General features: G+C 47.8%; 10 protein-coding genes across 10 annotated transcripts; 4 read left to right on the top strand and 6 right to left on the bottom strand.

Moving 5' to 3' along the window:
* Positions 1 to 743: 743 nt before the first annotated feature.
* Positions 744 to 1,742, top strand: FIESC28_01671 (uncharacterized protein; the record flags this gene model as incomplete). Its single annotated transcript, XM_031155821.1, has 1 exon — positions 744 to 1,742. One exon carries the CDS (start codon positions 744 to 746, stop codon positions 1,740 to 1,742), a length of 999 nt encoding a protein of 332 aa, XP_031020299.1.
* A 461-nt stretch (positions 1,743 to 2,203) lies between these two features.
* Positions 2,204 to 3,790, bottom strand: FIESC28_01670 (uncharacterized protein; the record flags this gene model as incomplete). The annotated part of the gene is made up of 1 exon (XM_031155820.1): positions 2,204 to 3,790. One exon carries the CDS (start codon positions 3,788 to 3,790, stop codon positions 2,204 to 2,206), a length of 1,587 nt encoding a protein of 528 aa, XP_031020298.1.
* Positions 3,791 to 4,742: 952 nt separating this feature from the next.
* FIESC28_01669 (uncharacterized protein) lies at positions 4,743 to 5,294 on the bottom strand (the record flags this gene model as incomplete). The annotated part of the gene is made up of 1 exon (XM_031155819.1): positions 4,743 to 5,294. The coding sequence occupies one exon, from the start codon at positions 5,292 to 5,294 to the stop codon at positions 4,743 to 4,745; it is 552 nt and encodes a 183-aa protein (XP_031020297.1).
* A 2,968-nt stretch (positions 5,295 to 8,262) lies between these two features.
* On the bottom strand, positions 8,263 to 9,289 carry FIESC28_01668 (uncharacterized protein; the record flags this gene model as incomplete). Its single annotated transcript, XM_031155818.1, has 3 exons — positions 8,263 to 8,315; positions 8,366 to 8,454; positions 8,505 to 9,289. 3 exons carry the CDS (start codon positions 9,287 to 9,289, stop codon positions 8,263 to 8,265), a joined length of 927 nt encoding a protein of 308 aa, XP_031020296.1.
* A 729-nt stretch (positions 9,290 to 10,018) lies between these two features.
* FIESC28_01667 (uncharacterized protein) lies at positions 10,019 to 11,784 on the top strand (the record flags this gene model as incomplete). The annotated part of the gene is made up of 2 exons (XM_031155817.1): positions 10,019 to 10,104; positions 10,161 to 11,784. 2 exons carry the CDS (start codon positions 10,019 to 10,021, stop codon positions 11,782 to 11,784), a joined length of 1,710 nt encoding a protein of 569 aa, XP_031020295.1.
* A 2,664-nt stretch (positions 11,785 to 14,448) lies between these two features.
* FIESC28_01666 (uncharacterized protein) lies at positions 14,449 to 15,659 on the bottom strand (the record flags this gene model as incomplete). The annotated part of the gene is made up of 2 exons (XM_031155816.1): positions 14,449 to 15,389; positions 15,653 to 15,659. 2 exons carry the CDS (start codon positions 15,657 to 15,659, stop codon positions 14,449 to 14,451), a joined length of 948 nt encoding a protein of 315 aa, XP_031020294.1.
* A 1,162-nt stretch (positions 15,660 to 16,821) lies between these two features.
* FIESC28_01665 (uncharacterized protein) lies at positions 16,822 to 17,948 on the top strand (the record flags this gene model as incomplete). The annotated part of the gene is made up of 3 exons (XM_031155815.1): positions 16,822 to 17,555; positions 17,607 to 17,687; positions 17,738 to 17,948. The coding sequence occupies 3 exons, from the start codon at positions 16,822 to 16,824 to the stop codon at positions 17,946 to 17,948; spliced, it is 1,026 nt and encodes a 341-aa protein (XP_031020293.1).
* A 1,254-nt stretch (positions 17,949 to 19,202) lies between these two features.
* Positions 19,203 to 20,973, top strand: FIESC28_01664 (uncharacterized protein; the record flags this gene model as incomplete). Its single annotated transcript, XM_031155814.1, has 3 exons — positions 19,203 to 19,334; positions 19,442 to 20,825; positions 20,876 to 20,973. The coding sequence occupies 3 exons, from the start codon at positions 19,203 to 19,205 to the stop codon at positions 20,971 to 20,973; spliced, it is 1,614 nt and encodes a 537-aa protein (XP_031020292.1).
* Positions 20,974 to 21,200: 227 nt separating this feature from the next.
* On the bottom strand, positions 21,201 to 22,157 carry FIESC28_01663 (uncharacterized protein; the record flags this gene model as incomplete). The annotated part of the gene is made up of 2 exons (XM_031155813.1): positions 21,201 to 21,353; positions 21,405 to 22,157. 2 exons carry the CDS (start codon positions 22,155 to 22,157, stop codon positions 21,201 to 21,203), a joined length of 906 nt encoding a protein of 301 aa, XP_031020291.1.
* A 692-nt stretch (positions 22,158 to 22,849) lies between these two features.
* On the bottom strand, positions 22,850 to 24,369 carry FIESC28_01662 (uncharacterized protein; the record flags this gene model as incomplete). The annotated part of the gene is made up of 8 exons (XM_031155812.1): positions 22,850 to 22,886; positions 22,940 to 23,007; positions 23,096 to 23,530; positions 23,584 to 23,598; positions 23,653 to 23,884; positions 23,936 to 24,035; positions 24,086 to 24,154; positions 24,210 to 24,369. 8 exons carry the CDS (start codon positions 24,367 to 24,369, stop codon positions 22,850 to 22,852), a joined length of 1,116 nt encoding a protein of 371 aa, XP_031020290.1.
* Positions 24,370 to 25,108: the final 739 nt, after the last annotated feature.

Here is a 25,108-nt window from a genome sequence, read left to right as displayed (position 1 = left end):
AGAAGCCTAACAGATGAAAACAATTCCTTAACCTCCTAAGAATCTACTAAGGCACCTAAGAATTTGTGATTATATGACGATAGAGATGTGGGATGTGCACAACCGGGGGCTCAATGAGATTCAGACAAGCGCAAAGAAAGGGTCGGGGATTAAGAGTGAGTTTACCTCTTGCCTGCTCACATGACATTGATCAAAGCCTGTGTTTACTTCAAAACGTCTGAGAGTCACAGGCATTGGCGATAATTGCCAAGCATGACTCCTGATTGGGGCGAAAGAACATTGATTGCTGCATTTCCCGGTGTCTAATTGTAAGATGTCTTATCTGCTGTGAAAGATATGAAGGAGTTTGTTTATCACTTATTCTCTGGTATTATCAACATTGACATGGAATTCATAGGTAGTACTTAAATAGGCCAAGGAATTGTTGCCTGAATATCACTTCACCCTTCTTTGGTGGCGTCAATTTCCAACGACTTACAGCCATTTTCGCTCCGCCATCTTGGCTGCGACTTATCCCGATTGACGGGCAAATTGGAAGAAAAGCTCATTTTACTGAGACATAGAGGCTGAGATTTTAAGAAGGGGCAATTGTAGCGACATATGGTGGCGGGATAGTGTCTCATGCCCCCTTCTTCCCTCATAACAATTCAAGGGCGGACTTCCCCATTTCGTACTTTAATCCCCAAAAGTAAGCACAGAATTTCTCCTTCACTCCCCTGCAATACGATACTACCAATACCAACATGACGATCATCACAACTCTTCGCAACTCCAGACCCAGACGGTCAATCCTCGTCACCGGCGGTGCGGGCTTCATCGGCGGCCATCTCGTCGAGGCCCTTCTGGCAGAGGGATGCTGGAAGGTCGTTGTCGTCGACAACTTTGACGACTTCTACGACCCTGCCATCAAGCGTGCCAACCTCGCTCCCCACATGCGAAACCCCGACCTCACAGTCTACGAGGCTGACATCCAGGATATGGAGACTATGCGAGACATCTTTGCCGCTAACGACTTTGTCGCTGTCGCCCATCTGGCTGCTCGCGCTGGTGTTCTCCCTTCCCTGAAATACCCGAACCTATACTTTGACGTCAACGTCACTGGCACGCTGAACCTCCTCAACTGTTGCAAGGAGTTTGGTGTTGAGCAATTCGTCTTTGGATCATCATCCAGTGTTTACGGTCTCGGTGCCAAGGCTCCTTTCTCGGAGAGCTACAAGGCCCAGCATCCCATATCCCCTTACGCTGCGTCAAAGTCAGCAGCTGAGCTTCTCTGCCACACATACTCCCACTTGTACCAGATTCGTTGCGTCTGCCTCCGCTTCTTTACCGTCTACGGACCCCGTCAACGCCCAGATCTTGCCATCCACAAGTTCACCAGGCTTATCCACCAAGGAAAGCCCATTCCTCTTTTCGGAGATGGATCTTCACTCCGAGACTACACTTACGTCGATGACATCGTCCAAGGTATCTTCGGTGCTATCAACTACAAAGACTCCATCTTTGAGGCCATCAACCTTGGAGAGTCGCAGACTATCAAGCTGATGGACCTCATCAGCGTGATGGAAGGAACCTTGGGCATCAAGGCTCTTATTGACTGGCGCGGCGACCAGCCTGGCGATATGCCCGTGACGTATGCAGACATCTCCAAGGCGGGTGCTTTGCTTGGGTACATGCCTAAGACGAAGATCAACCAGGGTATTGTGAAGTTTGTTGATTGGTATCTCAGCCACAACGCGGTCTAGTTCATATCTGCATTCTTCTTTTTTTCTTTTCTTGTCGTACTGTTTTAATAGCTCGATTTAATGGTTCATGAATAAACTATCGTTTCTACCTTGTATAATTTGTTATTTACATGGTCAATTATAACCCGTCATGGCATGCGAGCTTCTTCGAGGTTTTCTTTTTGGGAGGTAGGTTCTCAAAGGCTTACAGACATGGTACTTGAAAATGTCAAAGGCTACGCGAAGGAAGCCGTAACGCTGTATTTGACAAGTGGAGTAATTGGTCTATCCTTCGATTCATTACCGGCTTTCTCCCGTTTCTCTTCTTGTTCACAATGATATCACCTTTAATGATCAGCTATCAGATAAAGCTCATATACTGTCATTCAATAATCCATTGTCATATAGCCGCATAAAACAACAAGTACAAGCGCTTTCTGGAAATACAGCCCATCCGATTCAATACAAAGAGTCCCCATCGTTTAGCTAATCTTTCCGCCACCATCACGCATAACCTCATCCCACCAGGCCTTACCGTCCTTCGACGTTCCCCCTTCTTTTCCTTCCGCCCTGCGACAAAGCGTGTCAAGCTCCATTTTCTCAAATCTAGCATTTGCAGTCTCATTGACCTTTCGAGGATATCTATCTCTCGCCTCGGCCAATGGGGCCCAGTATCGAACGAGACCCTCGTCAGTTTCAACCGTCGCCAAAGATTCATCAAAGGGACGGAATTTCAACTTGGAAGGAACAAGCTTCCTCAGCTTTTGATGATACCATGGTCGATCCCACCATGTTTGCCGTCGGTCCTTGTATTTGTTATGGTGGATCAACGCTGGCACGGTACCAAGAGCAAAGTCGGCGAAGAGGGGCATATTGCTCCAGTTTGCAGACTTCTCAAATTTGGTCAATGGGTTACGCGATGCCATGATGTCTGCAGGTACTCCATTGAAACGGACTGGTAATATACCTCTAGCCTCAGACTGTCGTTGGGTGCGCTTCTCATTGTTGAGCAGGGCAAAGTCTGACCAGTAGAGACCCAGACTTTCGTCAATATCGCTGTAAGAGACCTGATTGGATAGTTCCATCGCGTAATCGAGCCCGGCATGGAACTCGAGGTTCTCGTCGATCATGGTCTTGAGGTCCATCTCTTTCATGTGGTTCTTTCTTTGCCACTGACGCCAGATCTCTTGTTGTGCAATGAGGTAGCCGTTTACGCCCTGGTCACTTCGCAAAGGGAAGCCTTCGCCGACATATTTATCCATCAATTCCATAGCTCGACGGAAGAAACGTCTCATATCTCCCGCAGGGCCCATGTACATTCCGCCGTTGATATATCGAGGTCTGTGATGAATGAAATCGGTCTCGTTCTTTTCTGTCGTTGGGCCGTAGAGATCCGATCTCACCGGGCTCTCTGGCCAAATATCACATTGCATATCAAGTCCATACCGCTCAGGATCATTGGGATAGCACTTTCTCTGAGAACCTGTGACGATGGTCTGTTTCATTGGCATTGGGCCTGGGCCCTTCCATTGTTTGCGCAATCTCTCGTTCGCTTTTTTGTTGATCTCATGGTAACGGCTGATGAGAACCTCAACGGGTAGTTGAAACCAAACGTCACGACCGTCGACCATGAGAACAAGATCGTCTTCTTCCAGTCGTTCCAAATCGGTCGCGTTGGGATGCATCACAGAATCGAGGTATTTCATCATTCCCGGAATCTTGGGAAGATTCCTGCCAAGTTCCCAGTGACTGACATCATGGTAATCGACTCCCCAGTTGACGATGACGGGGGCAGGGTATCCCAAAACGGTCCCTGAAAGGATCGTCTTGCATGCGTTCGGACTAGGATCGGTGAGGGGTATGACCAAAGCCATTCGGCGGTTCTTGAGAACAGGCTCCTCGGGCCATTCGTCGGTTGCTTTGGGCGTCCAATCTGGGACGGTCCAATCGAATCTTGACAGTGTGTGGAAACATAGCCATAAGGCAAAGATAATGGCAATGATTCTGTAACTTCGCGGCGTCTGAACGGCCGGCGGAGTCACGTTCGATTTTGACCGAATATGCCCCATGATGAGCGAAATGAATAGCTTCAATCCAGGGAAAGCTTTCTCGTGGATCAAAGATTAGAGACGGGATGATGGGAAATAGCTTTTAGTTGGGGACTCGAAGGGGCTTTGTGCGTAAGGGACACATCCCAGCCTTTCTTGAGGGGGAAGGTGGCGGGCTTGCAATGTCTCAAAGGGAATGTTCAGATTTTCTGATAGGGCAGAATGTCTCAGTACCCTGAGAGGAAGTATCGACAAGGGAGACATTTTATCCCTTGCCGGAGCTGAAAGGCACGGTGAACAGTATTGGCTTATATCGTCGAGTCCCTAATAGGAATTCCATTAATTTCATGGCTGTTCTTGGGGAATGCTGTCCAATCGCCCTGCAATTGCACTGTAAGGGAGACTACCTACCACTTGATTGTTTGTGGGAGTTTCCTCATTTAAGCTCAGCCGTTGTTCCCAACCCGAGCATTCCAAATTGCGCTAGTGGCCAGACCCCTGAATTTGATCTTAGCGCCTGGCCCAAGCCTAAGTGCCTGACTGTCCTTGACAGATCTCTGCCACAGATTGAAGTACGATGTGGCACAAATAACCTGAAATTCTGATGATTCTGATCACCACTGTCGTTTTAAAAATCTACTCGACATCATATCTCACATTCAAGGCACATCATTGGCTCGGCCAAACATAGTAAAATTGAAGCTATGTCAAATCTATAGATAACTCTAGTCGCGTCATGCACAACTATGTCCCCTATATAAAGAATGTGTCGAAGAAGATTACCACCATTTTACCACCATCGCCATTGCGACCAAGCCACAACACTTTGATTCCACTAGCTCAGATGTAGCGGGTTTCCATAATAAAGACATTAAAACATTAGAAGGAGCGTCATGTCGTCTCATAATCCATAAAGTTTTGTCCATCAGGCGAAGTGACAAGCTTCGGCCTCCAGAGTAACAAGTTTCAGCTCTTAAGCCTTGTACTCCTTCTTGTGACCACCATCGCCGTAGCCAGGCTTGTGGTATGTAGGCTTGGGAGGATGGCAGTCCTTGGTCTTGGTGACGGTCTCGGTCTTGTAGATGGGGTACTTCTTGGTGACAGTCTTGTACTCGGTCTTGGTAACAGGAGGCTTCCACTTGGTCTCGGTCTTGGTCTTGAAGATGGGCTTGTACTTGGTCTCGGTCTTGGTTTCGGTCTTGGTCTCTGTCTTGGTCTTGAAGATGGGCTTGTACTTTGTGTCGGTCTTGGTGACGGTGTGGTACTTGGTGACAGGAGGCTTCCACTTTGTGACGTACTCAGTCTTGTAGACAGGCTTATACTTGGTGACTGTCTCCGTCTTGTAGACTGGGTACTTCTTGGTGACGGTCTCAGTCTTGGTGATCGGGGGCTTGTAGATGGGCTTGATGACAGTTGAGGTTACTGTCTTGGTGATGGTCTTGGGCTTGCAGTCGTCACCGTAGCCTCCAGGAGTGGCCAAGGCCAGAGGAAGGGAGATGGCGGCAATCACAGCGGAGAACTTCATGTTGTCGGCTGAAGCGAAAGTCTTGAGTCCAAGGGATGAATGGGAGTTCTTGAAAGAGTGGTGAGGAAGTCTGAGCCAGTGGATTGAAGCTTGGATGAATTTTGAGATTGAGGGGAATCTACGTGATCTTTATACAAATTGATGAAGCCGGCTCTAGGTCACTTTTCAACCCTTGAGACCAGCCCTCCAGACCCATCAGGCAATGAGATACAACTTGGATCGGATCATAGTCCACGCTTTGCCTGAGCATGTAGTCTTACAGCGTAACGTGAGTAGAGCTGTTGGCTTGAGCCTTCAGACCTACGATGGTGGTTGAAAGCAACTTGGTTAGCACAATATTTACACGTCGGACAAAGCGAACTACCAATGGCAACACAGGTTTTCAGCCATAAGCTCGTATCTGCCATCTAGCTCGTGTCTATGCAATATTAATGCAGGTCGGCAGCCATTATTGATGCAGGTCGGGACCAGTTTTAGGGCATACAAAGTGACACCACCTTGTAAGTAAGCTTACCAGTGAGAGTCCAAAAGGCCCAGCGTTGCTTTGCATATTCAGGTGCCACATCAAGCTATTCTATTGGATAGAATCCTGTCATATTAATTGTCCTCCAACCTGGGACCAGCATTTGTTTACTAACGTGCGTTGCATCATAAATCGCGTGATCTGATGGAAGGTTGCAACGCTTACAAGCAGCACCACCAATTGCCAAGTCAGATCATGAATCATCATATGAGAGTCCTAATAAAAATAAACTAAGCTTTAAGCGTCTCTATGCATAACTGGAACTTTTACCAGTTTTACCGGTTTTGCGGGGGATTTCCAGGCACAGAAGCTTAGCATTTGATAGTGGGGACACAAAAGATCACAACACAACTTTACCCCCAGTGCAAACCCCAACATGATCTGCAATTGCTTCTTGGCGGTCAGCCTTTCATGGCAAGAGTCGCGAGCATGTTCGCTGTCAGACTGAATCTTGATTTGGGACGTTGCCGGGATGATCCAGCCTTACAGTAAGCCCAATCCTGCGGATGTTGTTGACCGGTCTCGATGCCCAGGGCTGGGCTTACCTTGCAGCTACAGGACAGGGACAAGACTCTACAGCCGACAGGGCGAGCCCCTCGTTCAATCGAACGATCACCAATAAACAAGCCGTATTGACAGCCTGTTATGGGCCTTGGTCGTTGGTAGTTGACCGTGGAAAAATTGCGCAATCTGGGTAGGGCTCCCCGATTGGTTCACCGTTTATGTGCATTTGTCTCCACAAACTCATCATAGAGATGATCGAGACCGATGACGCCAAGACAAGGCAGCACTGCGAGTAATCGATCAAACCCAAGCTTTGCATGGATCAATTGACTAACCATCTAATCAATGGATGTAAGAAACTGCATTAGTTTTGTTGGCGAGTAGGTCCGGCTTGGCCGGGTGAGCTTGTTCATCCTTTGCCAAGGTCGTGATAATGGATCTCGGACGTTAGATCTATGAAAGAAAGTTTATCTATCTCCGCTATCATCGGGTAGTCTCCGGCTAAGGCGCCCTAGAGCTAAATTTGGTGCCAATAGCCTGCATATATAGCGGCTTTACAACGGCCAGAACAGAGCTCGAGTTGCCCTTAGCTTGCATTGGAATCTTTGTGGTTCCCAGCTTTCGTCCTGTGCTTGGCTGGATTGTACAAAGAGGCGTCCTCACTGCATTAGCAGCGCATATTGGTGCGAAACGGCCCTACGGAATGGAGACCGATATTTGCCCCAGCCTTTACTAGAAGCTGTAGCTTTGGTCAGACTAACGTTCCTCTGCACTTTTGAGAAATTGAGGGGAAATGTTGGAGGAAACTGGCTACAATGACGGCGTGAATTTGAAGGATCCAATATCCGTCACTGCCGACGTAGTATTGCATGTCACCCATCGGGCGAGGTGCATCTGCCAGTGAGCTGCAACCTGCTGTTATGTCAGACTATGCACGCTTATATAACGTGGTCCGGACAAATTATCAGGATCTCGTTATAATAAGCTCAGCGATACTTTCGGCCGTGGCGCCGCCATAAACCATTGTCAAAGTTTCTTGGTCAGATCAAAACGCCACTCATGCCCGATTGCGATAATAGCCATCCCAACATGGATCAGACTATAATTCACTTGGCTAAGTAGGTCTAGACGATTCTGCCGTGAGATGCACATTGGCGTGGTGATCTTTGACAACGCAGAGCGAACCTCTGAAGGATCATCGAGGCCATCCACTAATTGTGTAACCAATTGAACAACGCATGCACAACACAAGCTCCGTATTCTGCAAGCCACTGATTATTTTTCAGGTCTTGTTCTCGGGTGCTTCCACTTTCCGACGCTTGTGTTACCTGGAACTGTCAACTGGTTCGGGAGCCAGCCTTTGGTGTGCATCACGTTTTCTGAATCCACACATACGAGGCTGGTCTGTTTATACGAGTATAAGGCAGCCACAGAAAGCGCGTGGGAGTGTCACTGATAAAGCATTGTTGGACTAAGAGCGCCTTCAGATTTGTCTAAGTTCTGACTCACCAATTTTTCCGACCTGATAAGAGACAATAGTGCGGCTCAAGTGATATGCTTTTAGTAGATTATCCCAACTACTTGTAATACTGGCTTTGAAAAATACGGTGAGCCCGACAGTCTGGCTCGTGAAATGGCGCAGATTGTGTGACGGGGTTAAGGCGAAACAACAACACAGATATCGGATTAAACGTTCTAGACCTGAGTAAACAGACCAAGTTTCTCAGCTAGGAGGCAATAGTCATCGGGGTTCTCGTTCCTGTTTCTCTGTGTCTGTGCCCTTATCTAATTTTCCACTAGTACATGTTGTGCAGTAGCGCTCTAATGCCAAGTCCTCATATTATTTCTATCTAGCTACATACGCCTATCATCCTCAAGAACCTTAATCTCACGTGCCTTAGGGCAGGCACCAATTCTCACGCTGACATCTCCGCATGTTCCTCAAACCGTGTACTTTGGTGTGGCATGCAGTTCAGTGTACGACTCCGATGAATCTTCAAGATGTTAGCCAGTGGAACAGGTATGAGGCAAATGGATATCATACCCTCTTGTTGAAGCTTTTGGTTCATGAATTGAGGAAAGAAGTGTCCGGGGTGAAGAATAGTCTGTGCTGCTGTCGCAATGAGAATCATACTAGTGACTAAAGTTAGCGACGGTGGACGTCAAAGCGAATTAATACTCACAGTCCCTCAAGGATGATAAAAGGAATCTGCTCCTTCATCATCTCGTTACCCCAACCACCTCGCATCTCAGCGATACGGTACACACAACGAATGTAGATCGTCAGGAACGCAGTAGAAAGACCGGCGGTGAACCAACGAAATCGTGCACTCTCCCATGTCTGAAGTGCATGACCAGCCAGGGGAAACTTTTTGGCACCTAGCGTTCGTCGAACACAGAATGTCGTAGCCAGAATCACAAACACAGACAGCGTAACCACTTGGAAGGCGATACCAGCCATCATGATGTCATTGCCAACATTCAATACATCCAGATCTCCAGGCCTAGATGTCGCTGCGATACCGCCACCTGCAGCTTGAAGAACCAATGATACAATATCCGCACCGATAAAGATAATGGTGTACAGCTTCGGCTTGAGCAATGACCACTCGGGTCCGAAGAGTGCCACGATGTATTTCAACATGAGGTAGACTGCTGCGCTGTTGAAGGCTGGACCAATGATGAGACAGCAGACCTGTATTTGGAAGGGTATCACGTTGAATGGTAGGAAGTACATTCCAATTCGTCCGCCATAGCCTATGACTTGGGCGAGACAGCCTAAGGCTAGGACGACGGCATAGGCGCGGATGCGGAAGCGGATGCCGAGGTAGATGTTGGCGAAGAAGGCGATTGCGAATAGGGCTACTAGAAGGGAGTTTACCCAGAGAGCTGGAAGGTAGCCGTAGACTGTGTATTTGATAGGGCACTGGTCGGAGATCTCTGTACAGACTAGAGGTTCGGACGCCATTGTGAAGGTGTAGATCGGTTGTGAGAAGTTTGACTCGTCGGTTTATTAGTTGCTTGGAAATGGCCACGACTGATATCAACTTCTGTATGCATTACCATTGTATATATAATATTCGCTCATGGAACATTTCTTCTCAAACACATTCCATCCATCTCGGTCTTTCACACCAGGCAGTGCATCTTGTACCCCAGGCTTACAGTTGATTCAAACACCGAGATGCTTACGCGTCCTGTTTCCATTGATAGATCGGTCTTGAAACAGATCCTTTGAGACTCTCATCAAAATCGTGCGAGATCTTAAAGGCATTGAGATTTCTTCATCGTCATTCGCCAATTCATTCAGGAACAAGATTGCCATGAGATCCTTCTGCTCGGTCTTTGCTCCGCCTCCTGGAGTCGTAAGCAGGGATAAACTAACTGGCCAATGAAATGATCACTTGTGACAGATGCCCCATTTCTTTGCTCGGTCTTTGAATTTACGCTAATATTGTTTGGGGATTATGACTCCACTGGAGACGAAACTGTCCGATGCTGACAGGTTTTGAGTACTTACACACCCGCCATGTCTTCGACCACTTCCAAGTACAGCTACTTCGCGAGCATCAATCAGCCCTGCGGGGCATTCCATCGCGGCATAGGTTTCAACATGAGACTTCATTTATCTTCAGCTCTCGGTCTTTGGATTACTCGGTCTTTCTCCTGATTTTGCATCTTCTTTGTCAACTCCACAATGACAGCGACTTTGGCAAACACCGAAAAGTCCAAGCGGACGAGAACTAACGTAAAGCAGTCTAAATTTGGCTGCTTTACATGCAAGTACGATCTCAATCTCGAAGCACCAATGATTCATACCGCGCTAACTAACGACTTAGAGCTCGACGCGTTAAGTGTGATGAGGCAAAACCTACATGTCAACGATGTCGGACTTCAAAGCGCGAGTGTAAAGGTTATCCCAAAGGCGCCTATCCTGATTCACCGCCTGAGACCCCATCAACGAACTCACTAATCCCCCTGTCGGCCTCATTTTCATCACCAATAATCTTGACACCAAACTCATCAAGATCCAATTCACCTATAACTGTACTGAGTTTCGACCCTTATCATCTTTCAAATCCTTTTATCGATATCGCTTGCGGTGTTCTTGTTCAGAGTCCTCGACGTGCCAGAAATGATGTCGAGCAAACGTTTTGGTCTCGGACAGTACCTCAATTGGCTCATGCCATCCCTTCAGTACGAGCTGCGGTAGAAGCTTTTGGTGCATCTTACAATGAATACGTTCTGAAGGTAGATTCACCATGTTCTGGTCTGGAAACAACAAAGCGGTATACACAGGCTCTGAGGCTTGTGCAGCATGACCTAGCCACACTGCCACATGGACCCGTCCCGTGTATCATCGCTTGTCTCTTCCTCGCATTCTCAGAAGCCATGCAACAAAAGTTAAACACAGGGCTTACGCATCTCCTTGGAGCATTCTCAGTCATGCTCTCCCAGACTAACAAGAAACTATTGGCGGACGTGGATACCAAGAGTCTTTCGTTACTTTTGCAAAAGCTTGACCTCCATGTCCCAACATACGGGGTATGCCATCCTCCCGAATTGCCTCCATTCCCATCAGTTTCCGAAAACGTCGTCGAGTCTTACGCGCCCGATGAAGCACTGTTTAAGATTCTTCATTCGTGCTTCCACTTCAACGCCCGTGCTGTTCGATACAAGTATACCAGTCGCCGATTGATTCCGCCAGAGATGCTCATCGAACAAGGTCGCCAACTCGCGGCTCTAAAACAATGGTTATCACACAATGAGCTTCCTCCAAACTGGGACGCTGAGTCTTGCGAAGCTCTAGTAGTCCTTCGTGCCCAATGCCTCGCTGCGCTCATCAATACTGCGAATATTCTCGATCCTCGCGAAAAGGCTTATGATTGTTACGGTCCTGAATTTCAAGAAATTATTACGACAATCCAGGCTTTACTTCTGGACAGGGAACTACGCGCTGATCCTTTTGGCGACGCGTTTGGCGCTTTGCCGTCCTTCATTCCGGAGATGGGAATCATACACCCTTTATACTTCACCGCCAAGAAATACCGAAACGCATTCTGGCGCCGCAAAGCCCTGAGCTTAATTCTTCGATCAGGAAAGGAAGGACCATGGTGCGCCGAAACAGAGAGCTCAATAACTGCGACCATCATCAGGAGAGAAGAAGGGACCTTTGACAGAGATTCTTTGAATCTGTTGAGAAGTGAGGATCCCAAAATGGATGCACCGTCTAATATTCCCGAAGAGAAAAGAATCAACGCATGCTGGACCATCGATGAGAACGGTGAGGAAGGCGAGCCTGATCGAGTCACAAGGAAGAGGTTTACCAAAGGTCTATTTTATAGATGTATCGACATAGACGCGCTATTGGCTGATGATGAGGCGCAAGCAGCGCGTTCTTGGCCGTGGTGTGATTCCAAATGGTGGGAGGAGTGGAGAGAAAGTCTCCAGGAGATTCTCTGATGTCCTAGCGCCTGTCTTAATCGACCTTGAGGATCGTTTGATGGACTGTGTTTAGGGTTGACGTCGTGCCACGCCAGGCCTCTCCCGCTGTTAATGAATGCCGAGAACAGCGATGAATATTGGAAAACTACATATACTTCGTTACACTTATAGAAGCTCATCACCCATCCGACGAATTTTAATTCAACAATTAGAACATCAAGACCGTAATGGCATCCAGATCTTTTCTGTTGAATTGTTGATACCAGCATTAACAATTTATTTCTGTTACAGGGTTCAGAGCAATGAGTCATCAGACGGGACTAACAGTTGTAAGGATTAAAAGAGCAGGCTATCTATGGGAAATTTCCCTCATTTATCTAGTTATATTCCATCAATTCACTTCCTCCTGCCTTGGAAGGCAGCTGTTGCTTGTCTTCCGGCTTGTCCTTCGGTTTGACAATCCGGGCTGTTAATTGCGGGGCCAACTTCACAATTTCCTCGTCCTACCCTATGCCCACTGCTGCCGATAAGATAAGCAAGAGCGAGATAAGATAATAAGACTTACAGTGCGAGGCAAGTGACTCTTATGCAGACTTACACTGTAGGTCGAGATAAGATAACGGATAAGAATAGCGATAAGATCTGTGATGACTTTGCAGGCACACAGGGTGGCAGAAGAATACCGTTATGAGCGCAAGGGACGAAATAGCTTAGTCATCTTATGGCACTTTAGAGAGGAACTAAGGCTACTTTATTTTGGTAGCCTAAGCTTGGTCGGCGTACTTCTATAGCTTGTCCGAGATATTCTCTCAATAATCCTGTATCCTCTCGTGAAAGTACATGGGCTCGGGCAATGACAAACCTCGTCTCACAACTGTCGTCTTGTTCGGAGTATTTACGAAAATGACCGTAGCAGTCACGCTACACAATGACGTCACCCTCCATTTACGCGACAGCGATTACTGATCAAGCGACAACAAAGGAAGCTATCACGAGCCAAATCCAGCCCTACCAGGCACTTCAACGGCAGCGGCATCTCAAGTGGCTTGCGGCGAAATCGGCGAAAGTTTAATAATCGCTTTTGCCGCGCTCAGGCTTCAACTTGAGTCGTGATGGCGCGTCCATGTTGCAGCAGCTTAGAGCGATGGAGTCTTTAATAATGCGACTCGCCGATACGAAAATTCATCTCGAACATGGAATACTCGGATATCAGATCCAGCCATGGGGGATGATGCCAGCTCGCAGCCACAGCAACGGTTTGTGATTCTTCAGACAATCTTGAATGTAGTCCTGACCAGTACTTTGGGATAGGCCGGTTGGAGTTGCCTGCACTCCTTGTCGCCGCAGCAAAATGAAATGTGTCAGCTCGGATCCAGAAACCACGACCTGCGACAGATGCCAAAGACTAGATAGAAATTGTGTCTATGAGTTGCATCGGCGAGGCCAATGGCGCAGGGATGACACGGGGAGAAGGTACGTCAAGATGAACTTGAGGCAGGAGACTTTGATCGTTGACTTTCCCTTGTGACATCTAGAGCAGAGCGGCAAGATCTGTCTCCAGAGCAAACGGAAGGTGACCACGGTGATCTCATGCCCCAGATCCAGGGTTCTGGCCTGCAAACTAGAGCTTCTGGGTCATACTCAATGTCTCCAAGATCCGAGCGGGCATCGTTCACACCACCTGTCTTGAACGGCGCACACGAAATAGAAGGTCCACCTGTTGCACCTTCGGCTAATGGGTTTGATCTGTGAGTGATATCACTTTCCTTACTGAGTTCAAACATTTGAAGCATCATGACTGCATCGCTTGCACGAAACCTCTCGTCTTTCGTCCTGATACAACATTAAGCTGGAGTATACGGATAAAACCCCCTTCAATTCTCAATTCTGTCCGATATCTTTCTTTCCCCCCACTTATATCGGTTTCACAGAGAGCAACCCAACATGGAGGTAACTGCCAATAGGCCGACAACGCAAGACCCTATCGAGTTGGGGGTTATCAGCGAACCGGCCGCTCAGGTTCTTTACGAGACGTGAGTAGACTACACGGTGTGTATTCGATTGACTAACATGTTGTATGAAGGTTCTTTAGGCTTTTCAACCCCTCCGTGGACCTTCTCGATCCATGCCTCTACACCTTCCAGTACACACGGGCTCATTCGAGCTTCCTGTTGACCGTGATCCTAACCGTTGCCTCGAGAGACCTCGCGCCAGGATTATACGAATCGTTGCGGAATCATTCTGAGTCTCTATTAGGCAGAGCACTCGTATCATGTGATACTGGAATTGAAACCATATGGGCCATCGTTTGCATGTGCCACTGGAAAGACACGGATGATAGCAGAGGCGACATCCTGATCGGGTTCGCGGTGCGACTGGTCGGGTCTGCAGGGTGGAAATTTGCGGACCAGGATGACGAACACTTGCGAAACATGACAGATATTGAATGGCGGCAGAGGATGGACCAGAGGCGTGTTTGCCTGGAGCTCTCCAGGCTTAGGGGTGTGGCATGAGCCTGGGATCTTACTCCATGCTCGCTGAAGTGGTGAATTGAAGATCAAGGGCGTCGATTCGACTGATCGGATGGCGAGTCTTTTGTTACTCAAGAAATCAGCTTAACGAAGTATACTATAATTGCAAGTTGCGTTTCTATATCTAGGTCCTTCGGTTCTCATTTTGCAATCAAGACTCAGAAACAGCCTTCAAGGCGGCTTTAACAACCTCATCAAGGTTCTTCTTAGGCAGACCCAAGACGCCATTCATGATTTGGCCTTCCTTCTCCAGATGACCTCCAAACCTCCCAGTAACAAATCCAGTCTCAATCAAGGAGTATACAGCATACGGGTCGCCGGATGCGACCGCAGCCTGCTTCTCCTTGATGAGCTCATCAGTGTTGACCTTTTCGATAGTGAACTTCTCTCCACTCAGATGCTCAATGGCCTCAAGCAACATGTTCTGTGTGATGGCAAACTCACTCAACCAGACAATCTTGTTCTTTGTGTCTTCCCACTTCTTGGTCAAAGCATTAACCATGGCAAGAGCCGTGTTGTCTTCAGTCGTCGTGCTGAACCAGCCTTCGCCATCGTCCCAGACCACGAACTTCTTCTCTTTGATGTGCATTCCCAAAAAGTCATGGAGTGCACTCCACTTGATCCACATGCCACAAGCAATAGCCATCCATTCCAAGCCTGTAGACTCTTTGGATCTGAGATAGTCTTGGACTTCGCCTTTCTCACGGAAGACTGAGTTGAGTGCTCTTGCCTCAGGCCTGTTGTTATTGAGACCATACTCAGAAGCAACGTAGCGTCTGACTTTGGCGTCGACTGCAGCGTCAACGAAACGGAGCTGATCACTGACGGCAAGGGAAGTCATGCAGTTGATTATGGCATCTTGGCCAGAGAATGCTGAAACAAGTGCTTCGGAAGGGTATGAATCGTCAATGGTGATGACGCGGACGTTTGATGGAAGCTTTCCTTTGGACGATGAGCGTTGCAGAGCTGTGACATTGAACGAGGGTTCCTTGACTAGAGCGTCAAGCATAATACCGCCGATAGACCCTGTAGCCCCGACAATGAGGATGTTTTTGAATGGTGAACTCATGGTCGAGTGAAGGTGACGGTGCTCTATTGGTTTGTTACTTTAGATGGTTTATGATGACAAGCGACATGATGATTTGACTCCAAGCCCACATATATATGTATCGCGTCTCTGTACAACTGGCGATACACATCATTTGACGATGTATGAGGCTTACTGAGCACTTCCTACGATGGCTTGCCAAGACTGCTTACACGACTCCACACAAATCAATATTCCGTAATGTGTCTCAGTGAGGGCAATGCGACGTAAGCAAAACTTCGCGTCTCATTGGTTCGGGACAACTTACTGAACATTGTGGACGGGCATGATTAGTATGCCCGCCGGCGCTAGATCAGAAGAGGGAATTATGTACCGCTGCGTCGCAACTTGCATTGCTGCAACCTCGTAACTCTCCCAACCAGAAGAATACTTACGAGAATTAGCCGTTGGACGAAGTTGGACATATGGGCCGCACTTTTAGATCTTCTCCACAATGGTTGGACGACAGAATAAGTCTGTCAACTTCGTAGGAAAGCACCTCAAGACACAACCAACGGGCTTAATCCATGACTTATCCATGTCCAAAAACGGCCCCCAAGTATATCTGACGCGACTGAGGGGTCTTGAATCTGGGATCTGAAGGATCAATGACGTCAGTGCAGCCAACATAGCTCCCGACCTTCAACTCGGGTCTTTATCCGTCACCATTCACCTTCACACAAGACCAACCCATTATTTGAGATCCTCAATTGCTCTCGGCGTTGTTATAACAAAACCTATACAGCATATCTTAGCAAATGGCCAAACCAACTGTTTTTGATTGGACTAGATATTATGTGCGATACGGTTCGTTCTTGGTGTTTGTTTCCGTGTCAACGTTCGACTGACATTCTTTCCCAGCGCACGTCAAAGTGAAGAGGGCTGGCATGTGGACATGTATGCTTTGCCTCCTGCCTTGCACATGTGGAATGTCTGCCATGTTGTCTGATAACGCTCCATGGTGGAGTTTGCCCTCGAGGCCCAAGGATGACACTGTCGAGTCGGAGCGTCCTCCATCAAGTGGGCACTAGACAAGGCGACCAAGCTGGCAGGGAGAGAAACCGGGCAAGTTATTACGGAAGGGCATGATTAGAATATTTCCGTTGCCGCTAGACCAGGAAAGGAAACAATGGTGTGCAACGCGGCAAACTGGATAGCTGCAAGCTAGTAATTGTTCAGGTCTGAGAACGATTACTAACATTGACCGATGGCGTGAAAACAACCAACCCATATTGCAGGAAGTAGTAATCTGATCTAGTTACAGAATGTACAAAGTGACTTATACCATTCCAGTGGTATGATAAATTCGGTGACCCTCACGTCCATGGTATTCAGTAAAGGACAAACGCTTTATAACACTTCACTCTTCTTTCACCGTTACAATCCGTCTTATAGAACCCACCAGGCAGCAGAAGTTTAGTTACTCCCTTGACCAACATGTCACAAAACCTTGCTGGGACCGAATACACCATCTATCGTTCCGGCGATGGCAACGGCGGCTTCACTCCAACGTTGGTCAAGATACCCAATCTCGGTCCCCATGATATCCTGGTGCGCATCACACACAGTGGTGTCTGCCATACAGACATCGTGTTCTGTCAGATGGGAGCTCCGATAGCCCTCGGTCATGAAGGTGTCGGTATCGTTGAAGCAGTTGGATCTCTCGTCACCCAATTTAAGATTGGTGATCGTGCTGGTGGTGGCTTCCATCGAGACGCATGTGGTCACTGCAAGTATTGCTTATCTGGCAAAGATATCCATTGCTACAATCGTGTCATCTTCGGCGAAGGAGACTTCGACAATGGTACCTTTGGCTCTTACTACCTCGGCAAGGAGACCTTCCTACACAGGATTCCCTATGGTCTTGCTAGTGAGCACGCCGCTCCTCTTCAATGTGCCGGTGCGACTGTCTACGCTGCCTTGAAGGCTACCGTCACCCCAGAGAAGAGGGTCGGTATTCTGGGTATCGGTGGATTGGGGCATCTGGCCATCCAATATGCAAACAAAATGGGTGCGGATGTTGTCATCTACAGTACAAGCGCCAGCAAGGAAGCTGAGGCGCGAGAGCTCGGTGCCCAGGAGTTTCACTTGACCGAGAAAATGTTCGACGAGGTCAAGCAACCAATTGATGTTCTGGTAGTCTGTGGGACCAAGTACCCTGACTGGGACCGGTAAGTACTTTATTTCTAGTCATGGACTGATTACTAACGAAAACGTTTAAGAGTCATGACAAAAGAATTCTTGGGTAGGGATGGAGTCATCGTTCCATTAGCTGCACCTGTCAATGGGCCATTGAGCCTACCGTGAGTACCATGCTTCTTGTTACTACTTGATAAAGCTAACAGACCACCAGTGCTGGAGCCATGTTCTTCCAGAGCTACCATGTCTTTTCAAGCCTAGTCGGCTCCCGCAATGTTCATGATGAAATGCTCGAATTCTCAAGCCGTCATGGTATTAAGCCTATGGTTCAAATCTTCAAGCATGAGGGGGCTGAGAGTATCAAGAAGGTTTTTGAGTTGGTTGAACAGAACAAGATGCGGTATAGAGCTGTGCTGGAGATGTAGCAATGAGGTAACTTGGTATGTGTCTGAACCGATTGTAGCTTTACTCAGGCGTCCTTCTCTGTTATACACGTAATACAGTTGATCTCTGTCAAGACTGTCTGCCAGGTGTTCTAAAGTGCATACTCCACAAGCAACGGTACTTGGCCCCAAGTACCAATTATGGGTATACGTGCTTTACGCCAAGAAGCCGGATATTGGCAAAGAAGAGCAGAAAGTAGGGGTCCAAGGGTCCAACTATCCTAGGTAGCAGTGACATTATGCTCTAAGTCTTAGACTGACAAGATAAGTTTACCTCAATGCAGGCCTAAAGTATCGTGAAAATGATCGCATTGTCTCAACCCAGGCTTACTCGACACCCTGACATGAGTTTCGCAACCGGAGTTACGGTGCCATCGGCTTGCAACGAATACTGTTGCACAGAGGTCCAGATCGGTCCATACTAAACCCCAAGGAGCATTAACTCCTTGACACGAGGTACCACCACAGTGCTTTGGCCTTTGTGATAAAGACACAAGCAAATGATAAAACAGTTGTTGGTTGAAGCTGTACACTGATTAATGTTGTGCACCCAACAACCTGCAGAATCCTTCTTCTTGAGTTGTTGGACTAAGACACCGGCGGAACATTTACGAGACGCCGGTGTGTGCCATGGCGCCACACTTGCAGTAGATGCAGTCCAAAATCTGACGTCAGACGAGTTGAGGTCCCCGAAAATGGGTCCCTCAAATGAAGCCTCCACGATAATTAATCAACACATCAACGTCCACGATAAGGCTGTTTGTGGGGTAGTCAGCCGGACTGATAGCATGACAGGTGGAAAATTGACCCGCGACCAACATGCACAGGTTATCGCGAATAGCCATTAATGAATTTACCATATGCCTCCAGTTCTCGCAATCGTTAGTGTATGGTGGTATGTATGCCGGCGTCTTGGTGGAGTACCGGTGTCTTGGAACAATAAACACAACTGCTATGTCATCAATTAGTCACAAGGTTCGTAGGGGCTCATTGGATAGTTCTTCAGCTGAGGCGTTGGCGAAGGTCTGCACCCTTAATTGAACGGGCCGCAATCCCTACGGCCACGATCGTAGGATGATGTATATGTTCTTATGATCAGCATTCTTGGCTGCTATTTCCCATTTCCGCATGTTTCACTGACTCGTATTCCAACGTCATCGGACCGAGTAATAAGCATCCTGATCGTTTTTACTCATCCTTTACGGCCTCAACTATTCTCAAGATCAACTGAAAAACATGAGCCCTATATCTAGCACGGGCTCCAGTACCAGGACCACCAGTAGTACTGATGAAGGGGGAGTCTCGGCCTTGGGAACCAGAAGGGGGAGACGCCCCGTGGAAACGCCCACTGGTGGGCCAATCAGTAACGTATGTATTATATACCCTCCCATCTACTTGATGCATTTCTTTGAGCTGTCCGGAGAACCTGTCGATCCTGTCAATCTCAGATGTTGCATATCTAACTGGCCAATCAGAGGAGACGTATGCAAAATCGCATGGCTCAGCGTGCATACCGACAGCGGAAAGAGTTCGCCATTGATGTCTTGAAACAGAAGGTTGAAGAGCTGGAGAAATCTAAAGAGGACATGGGTAAAGAGTTTCTCAACTTTACGAACGTTATTCTTGAGCAGGATACTCTCAAGAACAATCCTGATATTGTTGAGCATATCAAGAAGTCCACCATCAGTATTCTTACTAGTGCTCGAGAGGTCCAGAATGACGGACCGGACTCACCGGAAAATGAAGACCCGGGTCCAATTACGACTATCGATAACACACCGGCTGTAGTGTCAACCGATTATATCTTGTCGACAGACCAGTTCAACACCCTTGACTTTCCTATGATGGATTATGTACCCCAGCTCGAATTTGACAACCTAGTTGACTACGGATATACTTCCAACCCTGAGCCTACACCAATGCCAGAGTACAACTCCACACCCTCAGCTTGCGACACAAGTTCCTACTTTCAGATGCCGATCAACCAAACCCCGCAGTACAACATGTACCAACTCCCAGGGGCTAGCTGGGACTCTTCGCTCTGCTCCCCTCGATCCTATTCGTCTCAAGAAGCAACCTTTGGCAGACGATACCAAAGAGCATCCCAAGAAGCTGCCTTCCTCCTCGCTTCCATGCGTCACTCCCCACCCTCCTGGTACAAGAAGGTGTTCGGATTCTGTATGCACTTTGAGACTAGAGAGGAGATCACCAAGCGCATAGGTGAAACAGTCCGTAAATCTCGGGATGCAACACTGAACAACTGGAAATTTCCTTTCACCAACGTCGGTGGTGCTGGTCTATTCTACCCTGATCACGGAGATGGAACTGATGATTTACCCATCGGGAATCGTTACATGCAGAACGAGGCATACATGCCTTCAGAGATGTCAGGATTCTCAATGGGACCCTTTGGCCCGTCCATTGAGCAGACTCGGGATCTTCGCCTGAACCCCCAATTACGAATCATTGATCCCAACTATGATGGAGACTTCTTTGATGCAGATGAGATTGAAATATGTTTGAGAGGATATGGTGTCACCATACCGGCCGACAAAGACTTTGTAACTGCCTATATCGACATGGGGATGTTTGAACGAGCAGATGCGAGAGAGATTGCAGAAGTTCAGAACGATGGACCAGTAACCCCACCAGATGCCTCCAACGACGCAACTAACATTCTTGACCAAGATGAACAAGCCTTTATTGCTGACCGATCATCCTTCCATTGTCCCACTGGAATGATGGGCATGGCCATGGGAGCGGTGCCGCCGCCCCCGAAGCCACAGCCACAAGAGCAGTGGAAAACCCCTACAAAGAGAGATACAAAAGTGAAGGTCGACGTGGAACGTTTGATAACATGTGGGTAGCCAGCACCTTCGACTGCACCTCAATTAACTTTCGTTCAATAGGTCTGTGTAATGCAACGGTCTGCTTGGGAAGAACGCCCGCAGTCAGACCGAAGGATATCCGAAAGGCTTTGAAGATGTCTCTGGTCGAAGAGGATTAATTGTGTATCTTCAAGATCGAACGAACTGAGGTAACACAGGAGTTCGAGGTCAGAGTGAAAGTAGGAGTGAGATTCAGGGAACGTAGGGCGAGCTTAGGTGTTATGATCCAAACATATGGTTGAAGTTCACATGCCACCAGAATGTATGCAGCCACAGATAAAAAGAAAAGGTTTTATAGATATACCAAGATCTATAGACTAAATAGCGTTTTATCCGCACTTGGAGTCTAACTCTGCAGAAACAGCTCAGCGTGCTTGACGAAAGTGGTTGCATATTGGAAGAGGAAACCATGTCCACTGTTGGGGTAGAGAATCAGTTGGCCGTTGGGTACTTTTTGATATATGAGGTAGCTGTTTGATGTTGGAATCATATAATCGTTCTTCATTCGTTAGTACAGATGACCAATTCTGAATAAAGGAAAGATACTTACGTTTCCGTTGGCTACCAAGACGGGGATCTTGATCTCCGACAGTCGATCATAAGCTCCCTCTTCACCCCGGCTAGTGTCGGCACTCATCGTAAAGGTGTGGCCCTGTGTCGCTTGGCCCTTGATACCTTTTCCTTGATCTTTGTAACCACTGCTGAGCCATTCGGAAACCTCTTCACCACAAGTCGACTGCTTTCGCTCATGAATACGACCCCACCACGCCTCTGCGGCAGCGTCACCTTCAGGGTTCTTGTGGAAGAACAGAGTCTTAAAGACGTCTATGTTGACATCCTTCACACCAGCCACAGCGCCAACATCGTCGTTGGGAGACAGGGCCAGGTCTTCTCCATGGCTAGTTCCAGTACCAGCGAGGATGAGCTTGCGGATCTTGACTTTGTTGGGATCAGAGTTGAGTGCAACCATCTGTGCGACATATCCTCCAATACTAAAGCCCAGAAGGTCAACCTCGGGCTCCTTGATGACTTCGATGAACTGTGAGATGTCGGCTGCGGATTGGCGAATGGAGTTGGCTACTTCGCCAGTGCTTAGACCGACGCCTGCATAGTCAACTGTAATGACGCGACGGTTGGCAGCCAGGGTGTTGATGACAAGGGGATCCCACTTGTCCATTGTGCCACGGAAGTGGGTTAGGACGACGAGAGGTGTGCCCAAAGCAGCGCCGATTTGTCGGTAGGCGAATTTAGCGCCACGTGGCAATTCGACGTACTGCGTCTTGGCTGTTTGTTGGGTGGACATTGTGAGTGTGAGAATTGATTGAGATGACAGGTTTTTGTGTGTAGTGGGGAGACGATAATATACCTGTCTTCTACACAACAATTTTAGATGTATATATATATCTCATCTTAAGTGTCAGTTGTTGTGGTGTTGGTGTTATTTGGGTCGGGATGCTTACTGAGCGGGGGTACGAGTAATCTTCCCGACACTCTGCTTATTCTAATCGGTGGTGACACATCATTCCAGATCGCCTCTTTGCCTCGCCATTGCCGAAACGCTAGATCAAGGTTACTGCAATTACGTAGGACTGTTTGAGGTCCCCTCGAGACCCCCCCGATGTTCTATTTCGTAGCCAACCCGTATGGTATCAGAAGAATTAGCCATTATAAGCATAAGAGACAACATGGTTTAGCTATGTTATCCTACTTTAGACTAGTAATTAGGCTAATTTATCACGGTAAGCTAAGTCTTAGAGGATAATTCTTCTTTTACCCACCTGTCTAACGTGGCAGTCACTTCAAGTTGGCAGCTGTGCAAGAGCAATACCGGACTTTCACCAACATGAGCCAAGCTCGAGCGAGCTTAGAGTAGATTCCATACATAAAACTACCACTGCTCATCTATACGAAAGTTAACACCAAAAAAAAAAACCAATTTCTATTCTATTTAAAGCGCATTCCTAATCAATGGTTAGCATCATTCAAAATGCCTATCTACGCCGCAACCTTATCCACAGTATAGGCAGTATAGCTATCACCCGAATGTTAGTTCTCGGTTCCCATAGATGACTTGAGTCAACCTACTCGCTGTATCCGACTTCGTTCGTTTTGTAGAATGTCGAACGATCGTACTTGGTGAGCGCCCATCCGTTCTTGATACGAGCTGGCAGATCAGGGTTCGCTGAGAAATAAAGTTTCAGTTACTTGAAGTGACCGATGCGTGTGTAGTGCAGTGCTTACGAATAAAGTGCCGCCGAAAGCTACAAGATCGTCGGTTTCACTGGTATGCTCAAAAGCTGACTCAGGTGTAAATCCTCCAGCTGCGATGAAGTTGACGTCAGCCCGAGTAGCAACTTCTCGAATTGAATCCAACGACTCTATTCCTTTTTGAAGATGGTCTGGTGTATCAACTGCGCCATCGGCGCGAGGTTCAACAGCGTGAAGGTAACCGATAGACGGCTGGGAATCAACTATTGCCTGTGCCCATGGGACGAAAAGGCTCAATGGGTCTGTCTCGCGCATACCCTGAAAGCGCGTAAACGGTGACATGCGAACTCCCACGCGCTCAGCTCCGATAGCCTCGCTGATTGCATTGACGACTCGGAGTGGGAAACGGATACGGTTCTCAACGCTACCGCCGTACTGGTCTTGTCGGTCGTTACTTGTAGATTGAAGCTACGCTGTTGCTAGAGACTGAACATGTGGTGTTACGTCGGATGTTCACTTACAAACTGGTCGATGAGCTTTGGCCAAAGTTAGTCAAGGATATAGCCCAACGAGGGTCAAAAGAGACTTACGTATCCATTGGCTCCGTGCAACTCGACGCCATCGAAACCTGCCTCGATAGCATTCAGTGCAGCTTGGCGAAAATGTTCAACGAAGCGATTGATGCCAGCTTCTATCATGGTAGTAAACTTCTCAATGACAGCAGCTTTATCTGGCGTTCTTCTAGAGGTATCGTCGTTGTCGAGATAGGGCTTCGTGCCTGGACTGTATACTGCCGAGACTAGGTCAGGTTCCGCGATTCGTCTGCCGTTGCTTAGTGACGGTATACTCATGGATGATCTATTTTAAATTTACCCCAAAGCCCACAACTGAACTACGATCAATCCGCCTTTAGCATGGACTGCGGCAGTGACATGTTTCCATGCCTCGATTTGCTCCTTTGAGTAGATGCCTGCTGTTTGTCAGGTTTACGCACTCCTTTGCTGTAATTAAACACCTATCTACCTGGCGAATAGAGTCTTCCAGCTCCCTCTGGATGGATAAACGTTCCTTCTGTGATAAGTAAACCGCCAGCTACATATTGTTAGTTCAACCTCAGAGGCTATTTTAGATAGATGGACCATCTTACGCGTTGCGCGCTGGGCATAATAGTCAGGTGCGTAAAGAGCTGGGACTGAGGCAGTGTCTGCGCGACCTCTTGTCAAGGGAGCAAGCACAACTCGATGCTGGAGGTTGAAAGCGCCAACTTGGATTGGATCAAAGAGTTTTGAAGATCTTTGGCTAAGCATTCTGAACGCTCGGCTTCTTAGATGTGTAGATAGGGAGAATAAAATTGAGTTCCACGATTGATAGAATAGTTTGTACGCTTAGCAAGGCAGGGCTATTGACGAAACCACACTGGTTTGATGGACTTATATACGGTTCTTACTATTGGTGAAATGCATCGCCCATGTCTGCCGATTACTAACTCCAACATTCACAAAAATCCTATGTCTGCTTGGAAACTGAAACCATTTAACTCTTTATTGGTCATCAGCGTATTGGTGTTGCATTGCAGGGGTTATTATCTCATTGGCCGCTGCAATGTGACGCCGGTCGGACACGATTACTGATGCTCATATTTGTGAGCTTACGAGAAAGCCCGTGAGCATCGCACCAGTGTAACCCGCAAAAGTGCAACTGATCATGTTGGTTTCGTCAACTATGAATAGCGCCAGTAGATGACAAGCTCACTGTCTTCCCACCCTGGACACCGATTGGCGCATGCTGATTAGTGACCCTGGCCATCCATATAAACTCCAAAAATAATCACCAAACACCTGACTGCAGGCGATTGTCCAATCAGGTATAAGATGCGTTCAGAGAATTGTTTCCACTACCAGACAGAGGCGGGTTGGCAAGATAATCACCTGCGACGCGTTGTTCAACTTCAGTGAGACAGCCAAACAGCTTATATAGTAAGGTGCATAAGGCGAAGAATGTATCGTGCATTTCATCAGGCTCTCCGATCAACCGAAAGCTTCATAC

This window comes from Fusarium coffeatum (genome assembly GCF_003316985.1).
Source record: "Fusarium coffeatum strain FIESC_28 chromosome Unknown BRIP53273_contig_39, whole genome shotgun sequence".
NCBI lineage: Eukaryota > Fungi > Ascomycota > Sordariomycetes > Hypocreales > Nectriaceae > Fusarium > Fusarium coffeatum.
Note: the sequence above shows the minus strand (reverse complement) of the source record. Positions and strands in the feature narration are given on the sequence as shown.